At 38.1% G+C, this 22558-nt stretch overlaps 1 protein-coding gene across 2 annotated transcripts; it reads left to right on the top strand.

Moving 5' to 3' along the window:
• Positions 1 to 208: 208 nt before the first annotated feature.
• On the top strand, positions 209 to 22506 carry LOC149816494 (uncharacterized). Of its 2 annotated transcripts, XM_089986594.1 has the most exons (6): positions 209 to 2365; positions 6091 to 6521; positions 6706 to 6867; positions 7732 to 7807; positions 21245 to 21403; positions 22094 to 22506. In XM_089986594.1, the coding sequence occupies exons 1-6, from the start codon at positions 242 to 244 to the stop codon at positions 22193 to 22195; spliced, it is 3054 nt and encodes a 1017-aa protein (XP_089842720.1). In that variant the 5' UTR covers positions 209 to 241; the 3' UTR covers positions 22196 to 22506. The 2 variants fall into 2 exon arrangements, 1 of the variants encoding a protein (XP_089842720.1); XR_016427557.1 differs by lacking the exon at positions 7732 to 7807.
• The last annotated feature ends 52 nt before the right edge of the window (positions 22507 to 22558 follow it).

Below are 22558 nucleotides of genomic sequence, written 5' to 3' on the forward strand. Positions count from 1 at the left end.
CACCGATCACGTCAACTTTGCGTTAAACAACTATTGTCAGAGTGGTATCATCGTAATATTTGATAAGGATATTTGACGACACGCGGGAATTTTCCTTTAAAATCCGTCTCCCAATGTCCAAACAAAGCTTCCACAGGAAGCTACCCCTCAGTTTCCACCATCTCCTCCGTTGGCCCCTCTCGGTTGGCTCACCGGAATTTACTTTCGGAATTATCGTCCGGCGGTTTTTTCAGGCGACCCCATGCCGATTCTGAGGTCAGCCACCAAGAGGCACCTGTCGCATTCCCTTATGGTGCCGGAAGTCGACGGCCCGACGCCGGCGAAGGCGTGTCGTCCTAGAGCTCCGCGTGACCTCCCGTCCGTCGATCCTTCCGTATCAACGGCCGAAGGAACTCCGCCGAACTCCGATGGTGAGAGAAAGGAGTTCCTAGGGTTGAGCCCGTGTCAAAACCCCAGGGCTCCGGTTTGCACGAGGAAGAGCCTCCGGTTTGATTCCAAATCCGTCGATGCAGCCCCGCCATCGCAGGGAATTTCCGGTGACGGAGAGAAGATGACAGCGAAAGATGATCGGGTTGGGAATTTTTTCGGCAGAGGAGGAGGAGAGCCCGATGCGAACGAGTCGTCTGCAGGTGTGCCCGAGTCTCTTGATCGTCCTCTTTCTTCTGTTCCAATATGTTCTTCTTCTTCTTTTTTTTATCCGGCTGTGGTCGAGAGCGTTTCTGCGTCTGCTTCTGGTAGAGATAAAGGAAACTTAGGTTCGGATGGACATCCTCCTTCCTCGACTCAGAGAAGAAGAAGCGCTAGGCTTGCGTCGAAGGATTCTGTAGTCGGTAATAGAGTTGATAATTCCATGGATGAGTCCATTTCCGTTGCGTCTGAGACGAAATTCCCAGAAAATGACGAAGCCGATCATGCAGGAGATCTTGGTCTGGTCCAGAAGCAAAAGATTGTTGAACAGAAAGCAGTTAGGGTTTCAAAAACAGCAGATAGCGGGCTGAATGCTGCTGCTGATGGCTCAAATTCGGTTTTTAGGCCTAATCCTCCTTCAGTGGGGGAAGGTTCCTTGGCAAGCGATGGTGGGGGCAACGAGAGAGCGACGAAGTTTGACCGGAGAGGAAGAACTGTTGGGAATAAGAGGATTAGGGCTTCCGAAGGAACCGTTCCTCTACGAATGAGTGAAAGAATTGCATCTAAGCGTAGGGTTTCGGAATCTCCTAGCTTGGATATCTCTGGTGATAAGGGATGGAATGGAATCTTAGAGGAAGGGATTACCATCCCTGAAACGGGGGCTATAGACTTAAATCGTCCTGCCACGGGCGATGGCGAAGATGTAGGAGGTACGGTTATAGATTTGAACTATCCTTACATTGCAAACTGGGCTGATGAGGAAAATCGAGGATCCTGTTTTCCAGTTTCTCCTGATGATGGAGTCGGAAATAGTAAGGGTCAACGAGGTCCTGAGTTCAATGTTAGTGCCATGGACTCAATGGCGACTGATGGTGTAGTTTCTGCTAATGGTGCCGAGACCAGTGAACAAAGAAAACGATTTTGCTCCAGAAACAGTGTTATAGGTTCTACATTGAGGACATCGAAGGAAAAGGGCAAGGAGATAGTTGAGATAAGTGATGGGGAGACGGAAGCAGATGGAAGTGATGCTGAGATGAAGAGGGGTACAGTAACAAGTGGGAATTTCGAGAAGCTCCATGGATGTGTGGAAAGATATGAGGTGACTGATCGGAAAGCAGAGGAGAAAAATTCGAATGCTCTGGATAAAGTCACAGTTTTATATCCAAAGGAAAAGAGGAAGATGCATCCTGGAAAGATCCGACAACAGCATCTGGAGATGGCAAGAAGCATGGCCCATCGGTTTGCTTATTATAATGCTGAAGAAGGGGATCCATCTTCACATTTCCCAGCACAAGATGATAATCTCAGGCCTGAACCCGAAGATTGGGCCGGTCCATTTTCCAAAGCCATTCAGGTGGTCAAGACGCGATCCGAAAGATTGGCTGCGCGTCAAAAGAAACTTGCAAGCGGTCCAGATTTGGCCCCTGTTCTTGGATGGACACCTTCCAGAGAAGGTGATCACAGGAAGTTCTGTAGATCACATCCTTCTCTTAGAGAATTGTGTCTGTCAAATTTATGTAAACACATTGAAGATGTGGAATCACTGGAAGGGATACCTGACGAGTTTTTAACTGAGATAGGATATGCACTTTGTGCTTCAAGAAAGATGGATTCACGGGCTCTGGGTCTGATTCTCAGGGCATCCCAAATGGTTGTGCGTATTTTGGATTGCTCATACATAACAGAACAGGGATTTGAAGAAGCATGGTTTGCAAGGCGTTGCTTTGATGAATTAAAGGTATGTGCTTGGATATAATCCTTTTTTTTCTGATTATATATATATATATGTGTGTGTATATATATATATATATATATATATATATATATATATTCTTTATTTTTAGCGAGTAATTGCTTGTTAGAAGTATAATATTATGACTTCTTTGAATGGTGAGGCTTGTATCCTGCATTCAAAAAGTCTTGATAAATAAGTGAATTTTCCTCTGGTGTTTCTTATTGCCAGTTTTTCTGAAAACTCCGGAGTCGCCCCTCTAAATCTCAGTTATATACTTTGATAATTGCAGTGCCTTCATAATCACAATCATGGTATTTATGACAAACCTATTTCATGCACATTCCTTAGCATTTTTTAAGCATTCATAGATGAAGATATTGAAGAAAACTCCTACAATGATTTGTAATTTTTAAGAATCTATCTGATAATTTGAATATGTTTTGTTATTTGTTATGCTAACGATGATACCTCTATCTTGTGCAGTACTAAGAGAATATATTTGAAGAAATATGACAATCTTGTAAATGTTCTAAATGTTGTTCCCTAGGAACATCTTTTATTTCTTTAATCCAGAAAAATAAGGGGTTAACTTTGTGTCCCAAGTGTGTTAGTGGCACTGCAAAGCATGATTAAAATTTTTTTTTTGAAGAAATGTTGGTTCCTTTTTACCGGGGAAATCTGTTGTAGTGTAGGTCACAGGTTGTGTTCTTATCAAGCTAGGGTGTAGGCCCACTTGAGATAAGATCATAGGACTTGTGGTACAACACCACTGTGATCCAAGCATTAGGGATACTAATGTAAATCACTTTGACCATCATTGAATCCATATATTGCAAAGCAAGGTGCAAAATAAAAGATTTAATAGAAGAATCCATGTTAAAATTATTGTAATTTAGCAAATAAAAACACCAGCTAGATCTGGATCCTAAATAGGGTATGACATTTCATTCTTCATTGCATCAGATATATAATTTTCAGCATGGATTTGTGGTTTGGGTCTTTTGGCATCTGGTTCTTTTAATCAGAGATATTTATTTTAATTCCATAACATGATGCACAACAGAAAGTGTCTGCAGTGCCATAAGTTAATAATAGAATTCTGTCCATATTTCAGGCATGAAGTCCTTGCTGCCATAGGTTCATTTTCATCTTCTTTCATATTCTGATTATCCTTTTTTCTGTCAATCTTCTGAGTAGTCTTAATCATCTTTCTTTCTCTTTCTTCGGTTCAAGCCTTTCCCCTTTAACCTCCTTCACTTGTTGTAATCTTCCTCTAGAAAGGAGTTTTTAATTCTCCAAATATTGTGTTTAAGTTCTTTTTCAATAGATTTTTATTTTAATCCTTTCTTTTTCTCCCATCATCTTATTTCCTTACCACTTAGGAGAAACTCATTTCTTATCATCTTAGGAGTTATCTCAGTTACTTCAATGAAAAATTTTCAAAGATGCTTAATATTTTATTGATTCCTTTTTTTGGTAATATGTGATGCACACCTAGTCTGAAAGGTCAGTTTTAAGTTTTAACTCATCATCTCTACCATTAGCTTTAAAGAAAAAGAATGGCTTGTCATTCTAAGGTTTGAACCACCTATCTCACTGTAATCTTGGTTCAGTTCATCTAATTTACAGATGATACCAATACTGAAAGCACTGCTCATCGAAAGGAGAGAGTTGAAATCATAGTCACTGATATAGCTGATATTTTGAAATATCGTGATATTATTGATCAATTTAGGGTAAGTCGATAATATCAGCAAAATATTGTGATATTTTCAAAATATCACCAGGAATCAGAGTATCAGAATATTGTCATGATATTTTTATGATATTTTTGATATATTCTTATTTCTATGTATTTTTAAGCTCAGTTTTTGTATTTTGTGTTTCTTTTGTATTTTAAAAACTGTACTTCAAACTCATTTCCTTATATTTTTGCAAGAAAAATGATACAAGACCTATTATTTTCTTATCTTTCTTACTATTTTTTGTATTTTTAAATTTTAAAACTCCCAAGATTTTCTCGAGAAAAACCACTTATTGAAAATCCCTTGGCGAGAAATTACCTTGAACGATATATGTGACTATGGTTAAAATTGACACTGAAACAGGGACATTTGAGTATGGCAGCAGTATAAGCAAGCTAACATTTTTGGTGGTCTTATGTGTTATCTCTGTTGATTATATTGTGTCTCCGGTCTGAGATCCGCTTGGTTGCATCGTTCCATTATTTTATAGAATGGGACATGTTGCATCTGATGTGTAGTGTTCAACTTGTTTTTTTTGTTACCCTCTCAGAAATCTACTAGGAGGGAGATTAAGGGATCAGATTTGATCAGAGTTTGACCTGAACCAATATTTAAAATGTGTCAGATCTTGGGAATCTCCTCTGATCTAGTTCAAAAATGGATTTGGATCAGTTGTAAATGGTAGTGTTGTAAGTATCGGACAATACAGTATGATACATATCGTTACTTTTGGGTTTTGTGATACTATACACCCTTGTATCGTGTCGTATCGTACGATACATGGTGCACTTTAAAAAGAACGAAAGTTACCTTTTTTCATTTTGGGTTTTAAATACCTTTTGAGGGCGGATTTCTCCATTTGTTTAGATGCCATTAAAAGTGTATTTCCACTTTTTTTCACCCGAAAAAGTCGGTTAAGGTAAAAAATGCATTTTCACCATTTTTTTACTCAAAAAATGAGTTAAAGTAAAAAAATCTTTATTATGAGAAAAATGGCAAAGTTACTCTCCAAAAATTTTTGCCTCGGAGGGGGCTGCCCCCTACAACCTCCCGCCAACTTATTTGCAAAAATCAAAGATTTTTATGAAGGTAGAAATCAAACTCCACACTCCTCTAACAAAGATAGAATAAGATGATCCGGCATGACAATGAGACACTCAAGTAATGAGTGGAAACCGATTGAAAATCGAAAGCAACTATTGCCATAATATTTTTGTTTTAGTATGAAAGTATGAGTCTTGTGACATGTTCTTAATTGCAAGATATTTAATATTTTGCATTGTTGTGAGATATGCATGCAATATATGATTCTATATTAGTTGATGTTTGATGATGTCTTATGCAGCTCATAAAGACATAAATGTTTCATATGTGATTTTATGGTTGTATTTTGTGCAATTCATCATTGTTTCATGTGATGATTTTTTTAGATTTTTTGTTATTTTTTTTCTGATTTTTTATTTTTGGATTTTTTTATTAAAAATTTACGATACGATACTGTATGGTGTTACTTTGGGCCTGATTGATACGGGTAATGATACAATACTTACAACCTTGGTAAACGGTTTTGGATGAAATCATCTATCTGATGATGCTCAGCCCCCTCACAGCAGAGTCTGTCCTGGAGTAATCTGTTGTAGTTGGATTTAAACCTTGAAGTATGGGTGAGAAAAAAGTGTTATTTACCACTGAGAGATCACAATGTTTACTACATGCACATTAAATTATTGATCAGGAACTTCTCTCTATTCTTTTGTTGAAATTTGATTCTGAGATGAAAGTGAATTTGGTTAGGAGATTATTATATTCATCTGCATCTAGGTAGAGTGTGGGAAACAATATAATCTGATGTGTTTATGGTGATGGTTGCACATCAGATTATGATTTTGCTGCATTGGCTCTGGGTCTATTTTTTATATCTTATTGAAATAGTGATCAGGAATATCATGCTTTGGTTTGTTGATGCTTCTATGCTTCCCTCAGGTACTGCATCTTGACCTATGTGGCCGTTGTATATCAGACAATAAACTGCAGGCTGCACTCTTCTCTTCTGGAAAGTTACTTTGCTTGACTTCTCTGTCACTGAAGGGTGCATACTGTCTTACAGATGTTGGTTTACTGGCTCTTGTTTCTGCTGCACCTGCACTGACTTCTATAAATTTGTCTGAATGTACCTCTCTCACTGAAGCTGGGATCTATGAGCTAGTTGACAAATTGAGAGCATCACTCAAAGAGTTGTATATTGATGGCTGTCAGCAGCTGGATGTGATGGCTATCCTTCATTCATTGATGAATTTGAAAAATTTGGAAGTATTATCAGTGGCTGGCATCCATACCATTTGTGATACATTTATATCCGAATTGGTCTATGTACATGGTTCAAAACTGAAGGTGCTTATACTTGCTGACTGCTGGTTAGTGTCGTGACGAGTGCCTTGTTTCTACATGCTTTGGGAGTGGAATTTCTCGTCAGTTCACCTGAATTGGAACAATGATGGTCTCATAACTGTTTTTATTATGTAGGATTTAAAAATAATGGTATTGGAGGAGCTACCATGCATAATGTTGTGATGATCAATTCAGTTTCTTTTGGTGCAGGCAACTGACAGATGGTTCCATTAAAGCTATTGCGGCAAAATGTTGTGGGTTGTGTACTCTTAATCTCAAGAACTTGTGTAACTTGACCGACACTGCTATTAGCCACCTTTCTGATGGTTGCCAGTCAATCCAAGTGCTTACAATCAACCGATGTTCATTCAGGTCTTTTCCCATAATGCTTTCAATCATTAGTTTATGTTACCTTGCAGTTTATGCTTTTTGATATTTAACTTTAAGCACCTGATTGTTACTTGCTTTATATGTTAGGTTGTTATTATTGTATAGCATTTCTAGGAACTTTTTCTTTCCTTTTTTTAAATGGTTGTTGGTAGTGAATGCCGTCGCCTCTGTGAATAATTGGTAAGAGCGGTAACACTGTAAGAGGTTTCTACCAAATAAAATACAGAAAACAATTTCTTGTATTCACACCATATTATTCTACATTTGTGTTTTCTGGGAAAGAGCTCTTTGACAATCTTCAAGCATTGTGAATTTCCAGTTGAACAGGATTTATGGTGATTATACATCTCTTAGATTAAATGTGGGCCTGAGGTGTGTATGTATATGTGACTTTGCATTCATTCATGTAAGTAGGCATGAACGTGTGCATGTATGCACACAATAAATGATGAAGTCATGTGTAAAAGTTTCTTGATGGTGCAAGGGTCATAAAGCCCAAAGACAACAATATAGGGGAAACCATTTAATATGTGCTACTGCTGCCATGCAAAGATAAGGCATTACAGGCTAAAATTGTGTTCAACATTTATGGCAGAAAATTCTTTTCTAAATGTTGCTTTTATTATTAGGAATTTATATGTTTTTTCTCTTTCCTTTCTTTCCTTTTATAATCATTTAAATATGCAACCAAACCTTTTTCTTTAATGATCAAATTGCTGCTAGAAGACTGGTAATATTGCCTGCTATTCAGGTGTCAATTCCATAAATGTTTGTTTTCTCTATAATGTTATCAAACCCCACTCATTTTTGGGGTGAGTGATTGTATCAATTTCTTTCAAGTTGCAGTGATGAAGTCATTGCAGCATTTTTGGGAGCCTCTGGACAATCTTTAACTGATTTTTCTGCCAATGGAGTAAAAGAGGTACATCATATACTTGTAATATTCTGGATCATCTCCATTTTTAAACCGTTTCTATTTGTTTTATGATTTCTTTTAATTTTGACCAAATATTTTGTTTATTATGACTAGGAGAACACGATCAAACATTTTGCTTATGCATCTTTTCTTTAATAACTGCAGACCTATGTCACAGGGACTCGGCCAACTGGGTGCTGCACGCGATGCGATGCAGGTGCGGCACCCGGTGCGCACCCAGGGTCATTTATGTCCAACTTTTGGACTTTATATATATATATATATATATATATATATATATATATATATATATATATATATATATATATATATATATATATATATATATTTGCCGCACCCCCGCACCCAAGTTTTTTCAAAGTGCCGCACCCGCACCCATGTGACATAGCTGCGGACACAGATTTTCTCTGATTAGCTTTTGTTGTGTGTTGTACTAATTTCTTTCTTCTTTTTTTTTTGAGGGGAAAGAGAGTCTAATTTCTTTCATTTTAGAATTCATTACATGCTATGTAAATGTCTTTTCCAAAATCCTTTTGAAAGTAAATGCAAACATTCAGCATTAGCAGCGTTCAGTTGATTAAAATTTCTAAAATTAATTTTCAAACTAAAACTAGAAAAATACCATTATTACTTTTTGAATTTTTTGTTCAACTATTTTTTAGCCTCTAAAATGAAAGACCTAATCTTAGGGGTGGGCTATGGACCGACTCAGCCCACTAATGAACCAGGCCAACCGGGCTGGGCCCGGTCAAGCCCGCCCCGTCATTTGACGGACCGGGCCATAAGCCTGGTTTGGGCTGGCCCATTGCCCAAAGCTCGGCCCACGGCCTGTCCATTGGCTCGTCGGGCTTATTGGCCCTGGTGTTGGTTGTGGAAGTAATGGGTCCAAGCATCAAGCCCATCACCCAAACCGTTTTGAGTAAAAAGATGTAGTGTGGAGCCATCCTTTTATAGATAGTAGGGAGTCTTAAGTCTTTCTCTTGTAATGGATGATGTGGGACTGTTCTCAAAGGTTGAGTGGTCTTTACACATAGACATTTAATGAATTAATAATCTCTCTCTCTCTCTCTCTCTCTCTTATTAGATGAGTAGAATATAATACATTAATGTTAATCTTTTTCTCCTACATGTAAAAAAGAGACTTTACACAACAGAAGTTTAGTCCCATGTCTAAGAATGAGAAGAATAGAAGCCCACCCATGCTTATAAATAGGTGCCTCTACATGCTTATTATGGCCTACTACCTGACCCAACTATTAAACTAAGTTTGGTATATATATATACTATGTCACATGGGTGCGGGTGGGGGGTGTGGCACTTTCAAAAAACTTGGGTGCGAGGTGCGACAATATATATATATATATATATATATATATATATATATATATATATATATATATATATATAAAGTCCAAAAGTTGGACATAAATGGCCCTGGGTGCTCTCAACGCACCCAGGGTCAGTTGTCTCATCTCTCCGATGGCTTTGCTCGTTGGGGATTGGTGTAAAACCCACGATTTTACAAACAAAAAAAAAATTCAGACTCGGACCCGGACCGAAACCGAGTCCAGGGAAAACCCTAAGGGTTTTCCCTTAAAAAAAAAGTTTTAACGCCCGCGCAGTCGCAGGCCTTCGTTTTTTCCCCCCTCTGCTGATAAGTTGGGGTTTCCCGATTTGCGTCCTCTCGTGCCCTTTAAATTACGCAAGGGTGAGGGGGAAGGCCTCACCCCTGCACTCCTCCTCCTCTCCCTCTCGATTGTGCACTCTCTCTCTCTCGCTCCCGGCATGCTACCGAAGCCCGGTGCCGACGACGATACCGACTCTCTCTTAGGTACGCATCTCCATCTTCTCCGTTTCTTCTATTCTTCTTTGTCTCCTTCTTCTGTTTGCCGAAGGGCCGGCAGGAGGTCGGCGGCTCCCTGCCGTGCCCTCCCCCTTTCTCTCTGCATTCGTCGAAGGGCCGACGGCCCCCCCTGCCGCGTCCTTCCCCTCTCTCTCTCTCTGTGTCCGCCGGAAGAAAAGTCGGGAGCATTTTTTTGTCCAAAAACTAGACACAAATGACCCTGGGTGCGTTGATCTCAACCAGGGTCTCGTTGACTGCACTGGGTGCCGCACCCGCATCGCGTTGACGCAGGTGCGGCATCCAGTTTGTCGAGTCCTTGTGACATATATATATATATATATATATATATATATATATATAGAGAGAGAGAGAGAGAGAGAGAGAGAGAGAGAGACCTTGGACAAATGAGGATTTGATAGGGCTACTGAAAAATCAGGAAAAGTGTTAAAGAATATTAGCCTTTGGCTTAAGCTTGCTTCTACTAAGCCTATAAGAGAATTTGTATATTTTAGATTTCTACAATCCCATAGACTAACTAACTAATACAACTGTGTTTAGTCCTTTTCGGGTTAAGGATTTTACTGCCAATTGTACTAACCCTAGGTATACATATTTGTACCTCCTAGGATTAGATGTCATAGTTTCTATGTCTCTTTTATTAAACAATTGTAGAGACACTTGATTTTCTAATATGGGGAGAGTTTTCTCTATTGAAGGCACAAAACTATTGAGTATAAATCAGAGTTACCGGAAACCCCTATAGAATAGGGGACACACGTTTCCCCAGGACGCGCTTCGGAAGCGCGGCGCTTCCGAAACGCAAGGGGAAGCGCAGGTTCAATTGAGGAAGCGTGTAACCCTTTAAAGGGGAACGCGTTTCCCTTTAAAGAGGGACGCGCTTCCTATTAAAGAGGTACGTGTCCCCCTTTAAAGGGGGATGCGTACCCCGATAAAGGGAGACACGTACCTCTTTAATGGGAGACGCGTACCCCTTTAAAGGGGGATGCTATTGTGGAAAGAACGAATTTGCCCTTAATTTTTTTTTTTACACATGAATATGTTTTTTTACTGAGGATAAATGGGTATTTTACAAAACCCGTGAAAAAATAAAATTGAAAGGGGCTTAGGGTTTTGTTTTTTTACACGTATCTTCCGACTCCTCCCTCTCTCTCTCTCTCTCTCTCGAGTTTTCAGCGACCTCAAAAAATTCTGGTGGCCTTCACCGACTTCCGACGATGAAGATGTTCAGGACCTTCAGGTACGCTATCTTCTCTTACCCCCTCTCTCTCACGCTCTCTCACTCTCTCTATCTCGAATCTAGATCTGCTGGGTTCTTGGTGAAAAGGGGACAACAAGAAGCAATGGTTGGGTTGGAGGGCTCGACCAGTCTCAACACGAAGCAAGGGCACACTGGGTGCAGGGTGACCTCCTGCCACAAAGATGCAAAGGGCTCGTGAAGAGTTGATGGCAGTTGGGTTCTGCCAGCTGCGAGCTAGGGAGAGGAGGACCTCTGACCACCTGTGCATGGCAAGTGGCTTGGGCATGGGGGGGGGGGTGGCTTAACAGAGACACACAAAGAGGGAGAAGGTTGGGGGAGGAGGCTCCAACAGGGAGCACCACCGACAGTGGCGTAGCTAGGATTCATGTGTGGTGGGGGGGGGGGGGTGCAAATAGGGGTGTAGCAAAAAAAAAGAATTTGGTGTGATAGGGGTTCGGGGGCAGCATCCCCGATTTTTTTTTGAGATAAAATAAAAAATGGCTACAATTATTAATAAAAATCTATTTCATATGGACAAATCAAACTATTTTTTGCAGTCAGGGCTGGGCTAGGACTAGGCTACAAAAATGGATAAAAATCTATTTCATATGGAATCGGAGCTGGGCTAGGACTACAACAAACAACAACAACAACAACAACTACGCTTTCATCCCAAAACAATTGGGGTCGGCGATATGAACCAAAAAATAAAATTATTCTGGGTCTTCCACATGAATCCTTCTCCTCCAATCATTTCTATCTAATGCCATGTCCTCGGTGAGGTTCAAAGCATTCATATCCTTTCCTATCATCTCCATCCATGTCTTCCTAGGCCTACCCCGACCTATATTTTCCCATTTCTCCATCCTTCTAATTGGAGCATCATTAGGCCTTCGCCGAATATGTCCAAACCACCGTAAACGATTCTCTCTTATCTTATTTTCAATGGGTGCAACGCCTACCTTCTTACGTATCTCCTCGTTCCGAATCTTATCTTTTATTGTATTTTCACACATCCATCTAAGCATACACATCTCAACTACACTCATTTTTTGAATATGATGTCTCTTGGCAGCCCAATATTCCGTACCATATAGTAAAGCGGGCCTAATAGTCTTCCTATAAAACTTTCCCTTCAACCGCAATGGCATTCTACGATCGCACAACACTCCAGTTGCACTCTTCCATTTCATCCACCCAACCTTTATCCTATGATTTACATCTCCATCAATTTCTCCATACTTTTGAATGATAGATCCCAAATATTTGAAAGAATCATCCACCGGTATTTCTTGCTCACCAAGCTTCACTACACTCCCATCTCTATTTTGTAGATTACTAAATCGACATTCCATGTATTCTGTCTTACTCTTACTCAACTTAAAACCTCTTGCTTCTAATGTCTGTCTCCATAATTCTAACTTAACATTAACCCCAGCTCTAGACTCATCAATCAAAACAATATCATCAGCAAACACACCACGACACATTTTCTTGAATTGATCCCGTAAGCTCATCCATCACTATAGCAAATAGGAAAGAGCTTAAAGCAGATCCTTGATGTAACCCAACCGTTATAGGAAAATTGGTTTCTCACCCCTCCACAAGTGCGGACATTGGTTACTACTTCATACATATCTTTAATTATACTAATGTACTTGAGAGAAGCACCTTTCTTCATCATTGTCCACCAGAGAACGTCCCTGGGTACTCTATCGTATGCCTTCTCCAAATCAATAAAAACCATATGCAAATCTTTGTTTCTCTCTCTATTTCTCTCAATAAGTTGTCTAAGAAGATGTGAGCTAGGACTGAGCTTTTAATTTTTTTTTTTAACTGGATCGGGAGGCAGGACTGGGCTACAACCCAGTTCTGCCCCGCCTATGACCAACGATGGGTTGGGGCTCACTAGAGGTAAAGATGGTGGTGTGTGAGGCGTGCACGCCGAGGGGGGTGAACCAAGAGGGTGAGAGAGGGAGAAGAGAGGGAGAAGTAGAAAGCAAAGAGAGAGGGTAAAAAAAAAATACAGAGAGTGGGGGTTATAGAGATGGTGGTGGGTGCCTTATTGTATGGGTTGGATCCAACCAACTGAGATTGGTTATAAATGGGGGTTAGAGTGGTTTGGGGCAGTGTTTTAAAACTCGCCGAGTCAACTCGTTGACTCGGCTCGGCTCGGCTCGGCCCTCCAGCGAGTCAACCCGGCAAGGCAAACTCGGTTTGCCAAAACTCGGGCTTGACTCGGCCTGACTCGGCTTGACTCAGGCGAGTTTTGGGATGTTTGAAATTTGTTTTTTGAGTTTTAAATTACAGTTTCGAAATATATAAGTACATATATTTTAACAAGGGTTACCCCCAGATTTTGTATAAAAAAGAAAATAAAAATCATTTAAAGATAAAAAAGCATTTAAATCCATAGAATAAAATCACCATGTTGTTCGAACTACTGTTCACCCTGTGTTATCAACTTATTCTAGCAAAATATTTTAAAGAAATGATTCTCACTATATATGGAGGGTCAACTGTGCCTATGGGAAGTCACATTTAGGTTTCATCATCCATTTGTTATGTGAACAAGCATTGTACATATTCAAATATTAGTAGTCTTTTTATAGTTGTGCCATTAATATATTTCCTGCACAGTTTTATACATGAGAAAATTGCTTATTTATGTTGATATTGGGCATTCTGTAAACTTTCAATATGCACATATATCCCTATTTTACATTTATGGATTTGGTAGAGAGGGAATTAAAACTTTTAAAACAAGCTAGCATATATGATTGGCCATTTTAGGAACCTTAGGTAGTAGGAGACTGAACTCTTGGTGACCAAATCCTCTAATTCAAGTCATGAATTAGTCAAAGTGCTTGTATAGATATCAAATTCAATTATTCAAGCAAACCTCTATAGCTGTTTGCAGTTGTTTTTATATTCTTACAGACATTTGGAGACTATGTTTACTGAAAAACATGGTTTCAGACAAATTATATATTGTTTTTCTTTTAAAATCAAAAGTTAACAAAACCCGGTCCGAGTCACCGAGTTGACCCGCCGAGTCACGAGTCAATAAAGAACGAGTCGAGTTCCGAGTCACGGGTTTTAAAACCTTGGTTTAGGGTTGGATCCTTATGGGTCCAACCCAAACCGAGTAGGTGAGAGGATGGTTTGGTGGAGGCTTTTGGTTTGGGTTGGATTCTTATAGATCCAACCCAAACTAGGTATTTAAGAGGCATAGTGGGTTGGGTTGGGTCCAGACTCCAAATGATGTTTATTTTTTTGTTTTAGTAATTGGTAAATTATGAGAGTAATGATTTCATTGATTTGTGTTCTTCACTCTGCATCCTTTGCTGTTAATAATAGTTTTTTTTTGTTTTAGGCTGATTCCATGTGGTGAAGCATAATTCTTTTGACTCTTGAAATTTCAAAAGTTGAATTCTTTCCCTATTACATGGAGTTATTCACTCTAAATGATGACCACTACTTAGCTTTTTACTGTGTCTAGATTTCTAGATTTGCAAAAATGTATTTGTTGAGCCATTTGAGCTTTCACTTTCTGTGTTTAAAATAAAAAATGACTTCAAATTAATTACAAGTATTAGGCTGAAGGTAACTTGTCCATGGGTAGTAAGAATTGGTACTTGATGTGCTGCATAATCGAGCTCTTTTGTTATCTACATTCTTTTTTATTGTCATCCATTTGTCCTTGTGAACTTGTCTTAGTATAAAGACAACCATATACGTTTTAATGGTCTTAATCTATTGAGAGTTGAGAGTTGAGAATCTGAAATGCATATTTTTGTCTCAGATTACATTTACCTCACCCAATTCCCATTCAGTGTCAATTTGAATTTTGTCTTTCTTCATTGTGATGTTGTCTTTGTTTAACAATTTTTCATATATGCAATCTTTTGAAAGAACTTTCTTTCTTTTTCTCCTTTTCTTTTTTATTTTTGTCTGCTTCATCATAGTATATTATAGATAGATCTTTCATCTTTATGAATGATGCTTATTTAAAATTTTAAAGTGTTTTAGGTTCATTCATATACTTTTATGATGCAGGTATATTTGCTTGTTCTTTGCTTCATTAATGACCATCACAAGCTATGATCATGATAATTATGATGACGATGATGATTCTTTGTACAATTTGGAGCATGAATCGTCTAGTGGTGTTGGGAAGGACAATGTAAGAAAGGGCAAGAGGTCGTCTGATTGTCCATATCAGTTTGAGGACAAAAATGAAAATTGTTTTGATGAGTAAGATGAAGAAGAATATGACTTGGATGACTACTATTCTGAAGATGACCAAGATGATGAACCACCTAGCATGCATAAAACAACAGTGCTATGGCGCCATGTATTGAAACAAAAGAAGAGTGGGCAAGGAAAGCAAGGTGAAACCCAGGTTTTTATGTGCAGGCACTGCAAAAATATTTATCATGGGTCATATACTCGAGTTTTTGCACATCTTATGGGATCTTCAAAGGGACAAAGTGTTGGGCTTGCCTTTTGCCCTGTAGTTGAAAAAAATGCAGAATTGACAAAAAAAATTAAGAGACAAGTTCGCCGAGTGGAGGTTTCATCAAGTGCATTTACGTTGAGGAGATCAAGAATTGATAGTCTGAAGAAGCCTATTACTATGAGTACATCATCTAGTGAAAGCCGAAAAACAGTTGATATTCGTGATACTTTTAAAAATGTAGAAAGAAATAATGTAGATCACAAAATTATCAAATTTTTGTGTGCAAATGGCATACCTTTCAATGTGCTTCGATCACCATATTGGGAACAAATGATATCTGCAGTTAGTAAAGTGCCTGGATATAAACCCCCATTATATGAAAAAGCGTGAACAACGTTGTTTGACAGTGAGAAAGAGTGTGTTCACAGAGAGTTAAATGAATTTCAAGAAAAGTTTGAGGAGTTTGGAGTTTTCATTGTCTCAGACGGTTAGACAAATATCAAGAACAAACACTTGATAAATATACTTGCCTCAAACTGTTTTGGCTCGATGTTCTTATATGCAAGCGATTTTTCTAATATGCAACCGTCAGCTACAAACATTTCCGAGTTTTTGAAAATGAGATTTAGACTTGTAGGGCCTTCTAATGTACTGCAAGTGATTATAGACAATGCAGTAAATTGCAAGTTAGCAGATGAAGAATTAAAACAAACGTATAAGTATATTTTTTGGTCACCTTGTGTTGTGCACACACTTAATTTGATCTTTAAGGATTTGGCACATGAGTTTCATTGGTTGGGAGAAACATATTTGCAGAGTAAAGAAATTGTGAAGTATATTACAAATCATGCAAAGGCACTAGCAATCTTTAGAAGCAATGGAAAATTAGAGTTAATAAAGATTACAAAAACAAGGTTTGCTTCATATTATACTACTTTGAAACGCTTGCTTGATGTGAGGGAGAGCTTGAGGCTCACAGTAATTTCAGATAGATGGAGTGAGTGGAAGCAGTCATGCACGAGTGAAACTATAAAAAAAAAGGCGGTTACAACAAAAACAACTCTTCTTGATGAAGAATATTGGGATTCTGTACGTTTAACATTATTGATTACAAAACCCATACATAAGATGATTAAATTTTGTGATCAAGAAGGCCCTATAATTGGTGAAGTGTATGAAGGCATGGACAACATGTTGGGGGAAATCAAAGACAATCTAAAAGGACAATCAGATTTGTATGAAAATATTCATAAGATTGTCTCAAATAGATGAGATAGAATGAATGTGCCTTTCCATAGTCTAACCCACATGCTTACTCCAAAATATTACAAGTCAGAGTATTTCAAGATCCCAGCAACAGGAGGGGTCAAACGAGTTTCTCCTGCTAAAAATTTTATTCTATCTATTCAATAAAGTTTAATGATTTAATTATTTTATTATTTCATTTGCATTTTCTTGTTATAGTTATTAAACATTTTTTTTGCAGAAAAGGATAATGATATCTTAGACGGTGCAATGCTCGCGCTTGAAGTGATATCTGTTGGAAATGAAGAGCCATCTACACTTTATACGGCACAACTTATGACTTTTGCATCAAGAAGTGAAAGATTTAGCCGAAATGCAGCAATAATAGATGCACTGAATCCTACAATGTCGGTGCTTAATTGGTGGCGTTTTTATGGTGGTGATACACCTGAGTTGAGAGCATTAGCCATTAAGGTTTTATCTCAATCTATTAGCACATCTTCTGCAGAAAGAGTGTAGAGCACCTATAGTTATATTCACAATGTTAAAAGAAATAGGCTCAATGAAGATCGTGCTGATACCTTAGTGTATATTCATTCCAATCTTCGATTGATTGACATGTATGATTAAATTATGTTGTACTTTTGTTTTGGTATTTTTTTCTCTTTTTCTATTATTGATTATTTATTACCATTCATATTTTATATTCTTGTTATAAAAAGGTGCAACAATCGCTATAAAGAAGGACTTAGTCGAAAATGAGATATCAATCCAGAACTTCCTATTGTAGAAAAAAATACGTTGAGATTAGAGGACATGCGTTGGAGAGATTTAGATGATAGTGCACAACAATCAAGCACTATTTTCAAATCCAAGCCCAAAGATGCACAAACAAGAGCTCCATTACCTCCAATAATCATACGTACAAATGAAGTTGAAGATGATACAAATCAATCCAATAGAGCTAATAGAACTGCAGATATACAAGAGCGACCATCAGTTCCTCAAGGTCGGATTGATCGTTTCTTTAGCAGGAGACTTAGGCAAGGTATGTTGATATTGTGTTTTTGTATATTTTAAATTATGGTTTTTGAACATTTTTATTTTTTAACATATTCATTATAGGAAATGAAGGAAGGAGCAGAAGACATGGTCGTGGAGGACAAGAAACACGTGATGATGCAGAAAGTTCGCGATCTATTGCTGACTTGAAGGGGACGAGAAAGATGTCAGATTAATGAACTCTTGAATTATTAATTATTTTTTTGATGATGTAGTTGAAGTAGCCCAACTTAAAAACTTTTATGTTACTTTTTTGTCATGGTCTTGTAATATTTTGTTGGTTTGATATGTACTTTTATTTTGAATATTGCATGATGAAGTGAAGTAGTGAATTATGTTAATTTTAAGTTTAGAGTTTAGAACTTTGTAGCTTATAATTTACAGTTTAGAAATTTATAGCTTAAAATTTTAACCTTATCTCTATGTAATCTTTGAGTTTATTGATTTCTCATTTTCTATGTTGCAGAGATGACATGATTTACAACAATCACAACATCAAATAACAAGTCATTTGATTCTTTCGTTGAAAAAGGTATACTTTTTAATCAAATTTAATTATTTTCTTAATGCGTTATTAAGTGCTTTCATGCATTTCTTAAATGGTTGCAACAAGAATGCGAATTATGATCTTCTCTTGATGTATGATTTTTTGAATGATTGACAGTTGCAATATGATGCATTTGTTAGATAATTACAACTTATATTATTTATTATCTTAGATACATGTTTCATTTTATTAATGATGACATAAATATTATTTTTTGATAAAATAAAAATATATAATATTATAATTACATTTTCGCTTCCCTTTCGATTCTTATTCGCTTCCTTTTCGCTTCTCACTCGAATCCTATGTCACTTCCTTCTTCGCTTCCGAGACGCTTCCTAGGTCGCTTCCGAGACGCTTCTTAGGTCGCTTCCGAGACGCTTCCTGATTCACTCCTAAGTCGTCCCACGCTTCCCGCTTCCTAAAATTTTAGAAGTGCCTCGCTTCTCGCTTCCGCTTCCCGTATCGTTTCCCGCTCCCGCTTCCTCGACTGACAACTCTGGTATAAATCACCTTCCTTTCGTATTTTTTGGGCTTTTTTGGTAGATCAAACCTTACATATGCGATCTAAAAGGTTTTTTTAGTAGAAAATGAGTTTTGAATAATGTGATTGTGACATGTAAGCAGATTTTTTAAGAGCTTAAAAAATTAATGGTTTATATTGCACTAAAATTCCACGACTCAAAAAATCATATTTTTAGATCTAAATAACACAATCCTAGGTTTGACCCTTAGCAAACAAACCATTCTGAACACATCTATGGGGTCAGGTTAAGTTGATAAAGCTTGAACCTGTGATTTCTAGTTCAATATCACCAAATATTAAATATAGAGAGAGAGAGTAGTTTCCTACACCGATCAGTGCCTACTGCAGTCTACGGGGCTTTTGGAGGGTTCTTTTTCGTGTTTTTCTCAAATTTGATGGTACATATGCGTTCTATGTGCCTGATTTTGATGCACGAGTAGGTTTTTATAAGGTTTGAAAATCGACGGTGTAAATGTTTTATAAATATCATAAATATCCAAAGTTTAAAAAATCATGTTTTTTTATGCAATTTTCTAGCAAATCGACCATGCCGAATGCATTTGCGGTGTTAGATTTGCGAGAAACAACCCCGAAACCCCCTGTTTACTCGTAGTAGGCACAAACCGGATTAGGCAGCTGCCTTCTACTCTCTCTCTCTCTCTCTCTCTCTCTATATATATATATATATATATATATATATATATATATATATATATACACACACACACACACACACATACAGGCTGAGCTGAACTGGGCCAAGCTAGGAGCTCGGTTCGGGCCGAGGGTGGGTCTAAAATGAAGTCCTGGACCCGGCTCATAGCGGGCCATGCCGAGCCAGCACGTGGGCTTTGTGGGCTGGTGCTCACCTCTACCTAATCTACTATTTGCACCTAAAGGTAACTGTGTTTTCAAAAGTGCGTCTATTGAATCTTTTTCACCTCAAATATGGCAAAGTGTTCAATAATCTTAAATACTCATCCATCTTTGAATTTATAAAACTTGTAGAAGAGGTTGGAAGTTAGGACATGAATTCCAGTGTAGCAAATTCACAAACAAAGGAAGTATGTTATGTCACATGGAGGCACCTAAAAGGACATTGCACCATGGTTTTAAAACTCGTTGACTCGTCACTCGTCACTCGTTGACTCGTCACTCGTTGACTCGTCACTCGTTGACTCCTCACTCGTCTCGTCCTTGAGTGACCCGTGACTCGGCCGGGTCAAGTCGGTGCCTCGGTCATGTTAACTTTATATTTTATATAAAATATATAAATATATGTATATACTATATATATTTTATAATATTTTATCGATATATTATATATAATATTGCATTATATGATATTTTTATAATATATTTAATATACAATTGTATTAATATATGTATAACCATATTTTTATATATACAACAACAACTACGCCTTCATCCGAAAACATATTTTTATATATAATATACATATATTTATATATGCCTGACTTGCCCATGACTCGGCCGGGTCAACTCGGTGACTTGGCCGAGTTTTGTACAAAATGAGTTTGTACTCGCTTTTGACCCAGACTGGGCGATCTGGGCCGAGTCACTAGGTTGACCCAGCAACTTTTTAAACTATGCATTGGACAGGATGTTGACCTGGTCGAGTTTTGTACAAAACGAGTTTGTACTCGTTTTTGACCCAATGACCCAACGATTCGGGCCGAGTCAACCGAGTCACTAGGTTGACCCAGCGAGTTTTTAAACTATGCATTGGACACGACATTGTAACTTCCCATTAAAAATAGCATATAGGGTGGAAGGGGATAGGAAGTGTGGGGCGTGACAAGAGTTTCAGAAATAAGAAATACTATGGTTAACACACCATTAAAGACAAGTTTGGTCTTGATCTCATAATGAAGTAAAGTAGTGGGTGGAGCTGATGTATTGATATACTCATGCTGGTAGTTATGATGTTTTCTTTTTTCTCTCATGTGGATGGCAATGTAAAGTATAAATGCAAACTTTGTGCTTTTGATATTATTCAAATATGATAATTCAAAATTGGGCCTATGGTTAGGCGTGGTCAATTGTGCATTGGACACACAGCTGGCAGGTTCTTCACGATATCATCTTGACCGTATGTTGGTTAAAATGGAGTGTGCTGGTAATGTGGCACACATGCATGCACATTCACACACGCACCGACCTAGCCATCTATGCCTGCATTACTCTTTTTTATTTCTTTTTTTTTTCAAAGATATGTGTTTTAGACCAGTCATATCTGTGTCGTGCTATGTACCAGTACTGGTATTTATGTGTGTGTGTGTGTGAGAGAGAGAGAGAGAGAGAGAGAGAGAGAGAGAGAGAGAGAGAGAGAGAGAGAGAGAGAGAGAGTAGTTGTACTGTTGTAGTGATTGTTCTTTTTTCTTTTGTTTTTGGCTCTTTTATCTTTTTGCTACTTATGGTTTGTCTCTGAAATTTTTGTTGTGGCATTTGGTTGCAGGTTGCACACAACACTGCTTTGTCGATTGCAAGTTGTTGCACAAAAAGATTGCTGCGATTGGATTTATCATGGTGCCGCAAATTGACAGATGAAGCACTTGGATTGATTGCAGATTCCTGCGTATCACTTCAGGAGCTAAAGCTTTTTGGATGCACTCAGGTGTGCTTATAATATATATCAGAGAGGAAATTCTGGATGTAGTTTTATAAAGAAATTTAGGGTGCGTTGGAGTATCCTGGTTATCAGAACCAGGGTATACTTCGATAGCCACAGTCTGTGAACCTTGGTTTTCATATCATGAATCTCTGGCCCCATCCCCAGGTTGGTCGAGAAAACCATGGTTTTCAAGGTGAAACAGGGATCTGAGATCCCCTGTTTGAGTGAACTTCAGATCTGGCATCAGCCCCATTCTGGATCTGACATTGAAGAGCATGCCTGAGTTTTTCAAACACAACCTTAGTAAAGCTTATTTTGGATGGATTTGGCATGTGCACAATCCTCCAGTCTGTTTATATGTCAATCTAAACCTGCCAGTTTTTTTCTTCTGACAACTCAATCAAACAGGTAGCGACCATGGTACTTTTTCGGACGAACATCACTGTACTCCATAATTGTTTGCAATGACAGTGGTTTTACCTTGTCATTGCACTAATAAACTAATTGCATATCTTGTAACTAATGGCAGTGAACACAGCGTTGGGTTGTTCTTTCATCACTCTTGGTGGGACTACAATAATTTCCACCACAATAGATTCACTGTCCCGAAAAATTTGTTAAAAATAACTTGGGAGACCAGAACACAGAAAATTGATAACAACAAGCCAACTTATAATTCTTGTTACTCTTCAGGTTACTAATAAATTTCTGGATGGCCATTCAAACCATCAGCTGCAAATAATCGGATTACAGGACCACTGTTTGATTCCAAAGGAGTTGGGTACTTCTGCATAAACTCTTTCCAATTCATATGTGAGAAGAATGAATCTGGATAAAGCATTTATTTACTGCTCAAGGAAGATATATGGTTGTATACATATTGCAAGTTGGGAGGCTGTCAAGTACTGCCCCCTCTTTTCCCTTTCCTGCTCTTCTGCTCTTATTCTTTGTCCATATTAGTTGCTGGAATTTTGTTCCCTTCCAGCCAATTCGGTGCGTAAGGATGAGATGTATACTTGTTTTGTATTTAATGCACTGGCATGTAAAAGAAATACATTTCTGTTGTAATCATAATATAGCCTCTACGTGATATTTGGATAAAGTAATACTGATGTTTTAAGACTTGCTAGCGCAAACCAGGTCGGTAATCTTTCTAAC

The sequence above is a fragment of the Nuphar pumila genome, chromosome 14, assembly GCF_984573655.1.
Source record: "Nuphar pumila chromosome 14, dmNupPumi1.hap1.1, whole genome shotgun sequence".
Lineage (NCBI taxonomy): Eukaryota > Viridiplantae > Streptophyta > Magnoliopsida > Nymphaeales > Nymphaeaceae > Nuphar > Nuphar pumila.

What these genes read in the sequence shown, in the direction of transcription:
- LOC149816494 (XM_089986594.1), top strand. Translation starts at nt 242, where the DNA reads ATGCCGATTCTGAGGTCAGCCACCAAGAGGCACCTGTCGCATTCCCTT. An exon ending in CTTATACTTGCTGACTGCTG is followed by an intron (nt 6,522 to 6,705) that starts GTTAGTGTCGTG and finishes CTTTTGGTGCAG; the next exon opens with GCAACTGACAGATGGTTCCA. An exon ending in AGCTTTTTGGATGCACTCAG is followed by an intron (nt 21,404 to 22,093) that starts GTGTGCTTATAA and finishes GTTACTCTTCAG; the next exon opens with GTTACTAATAAATTTCTGGA.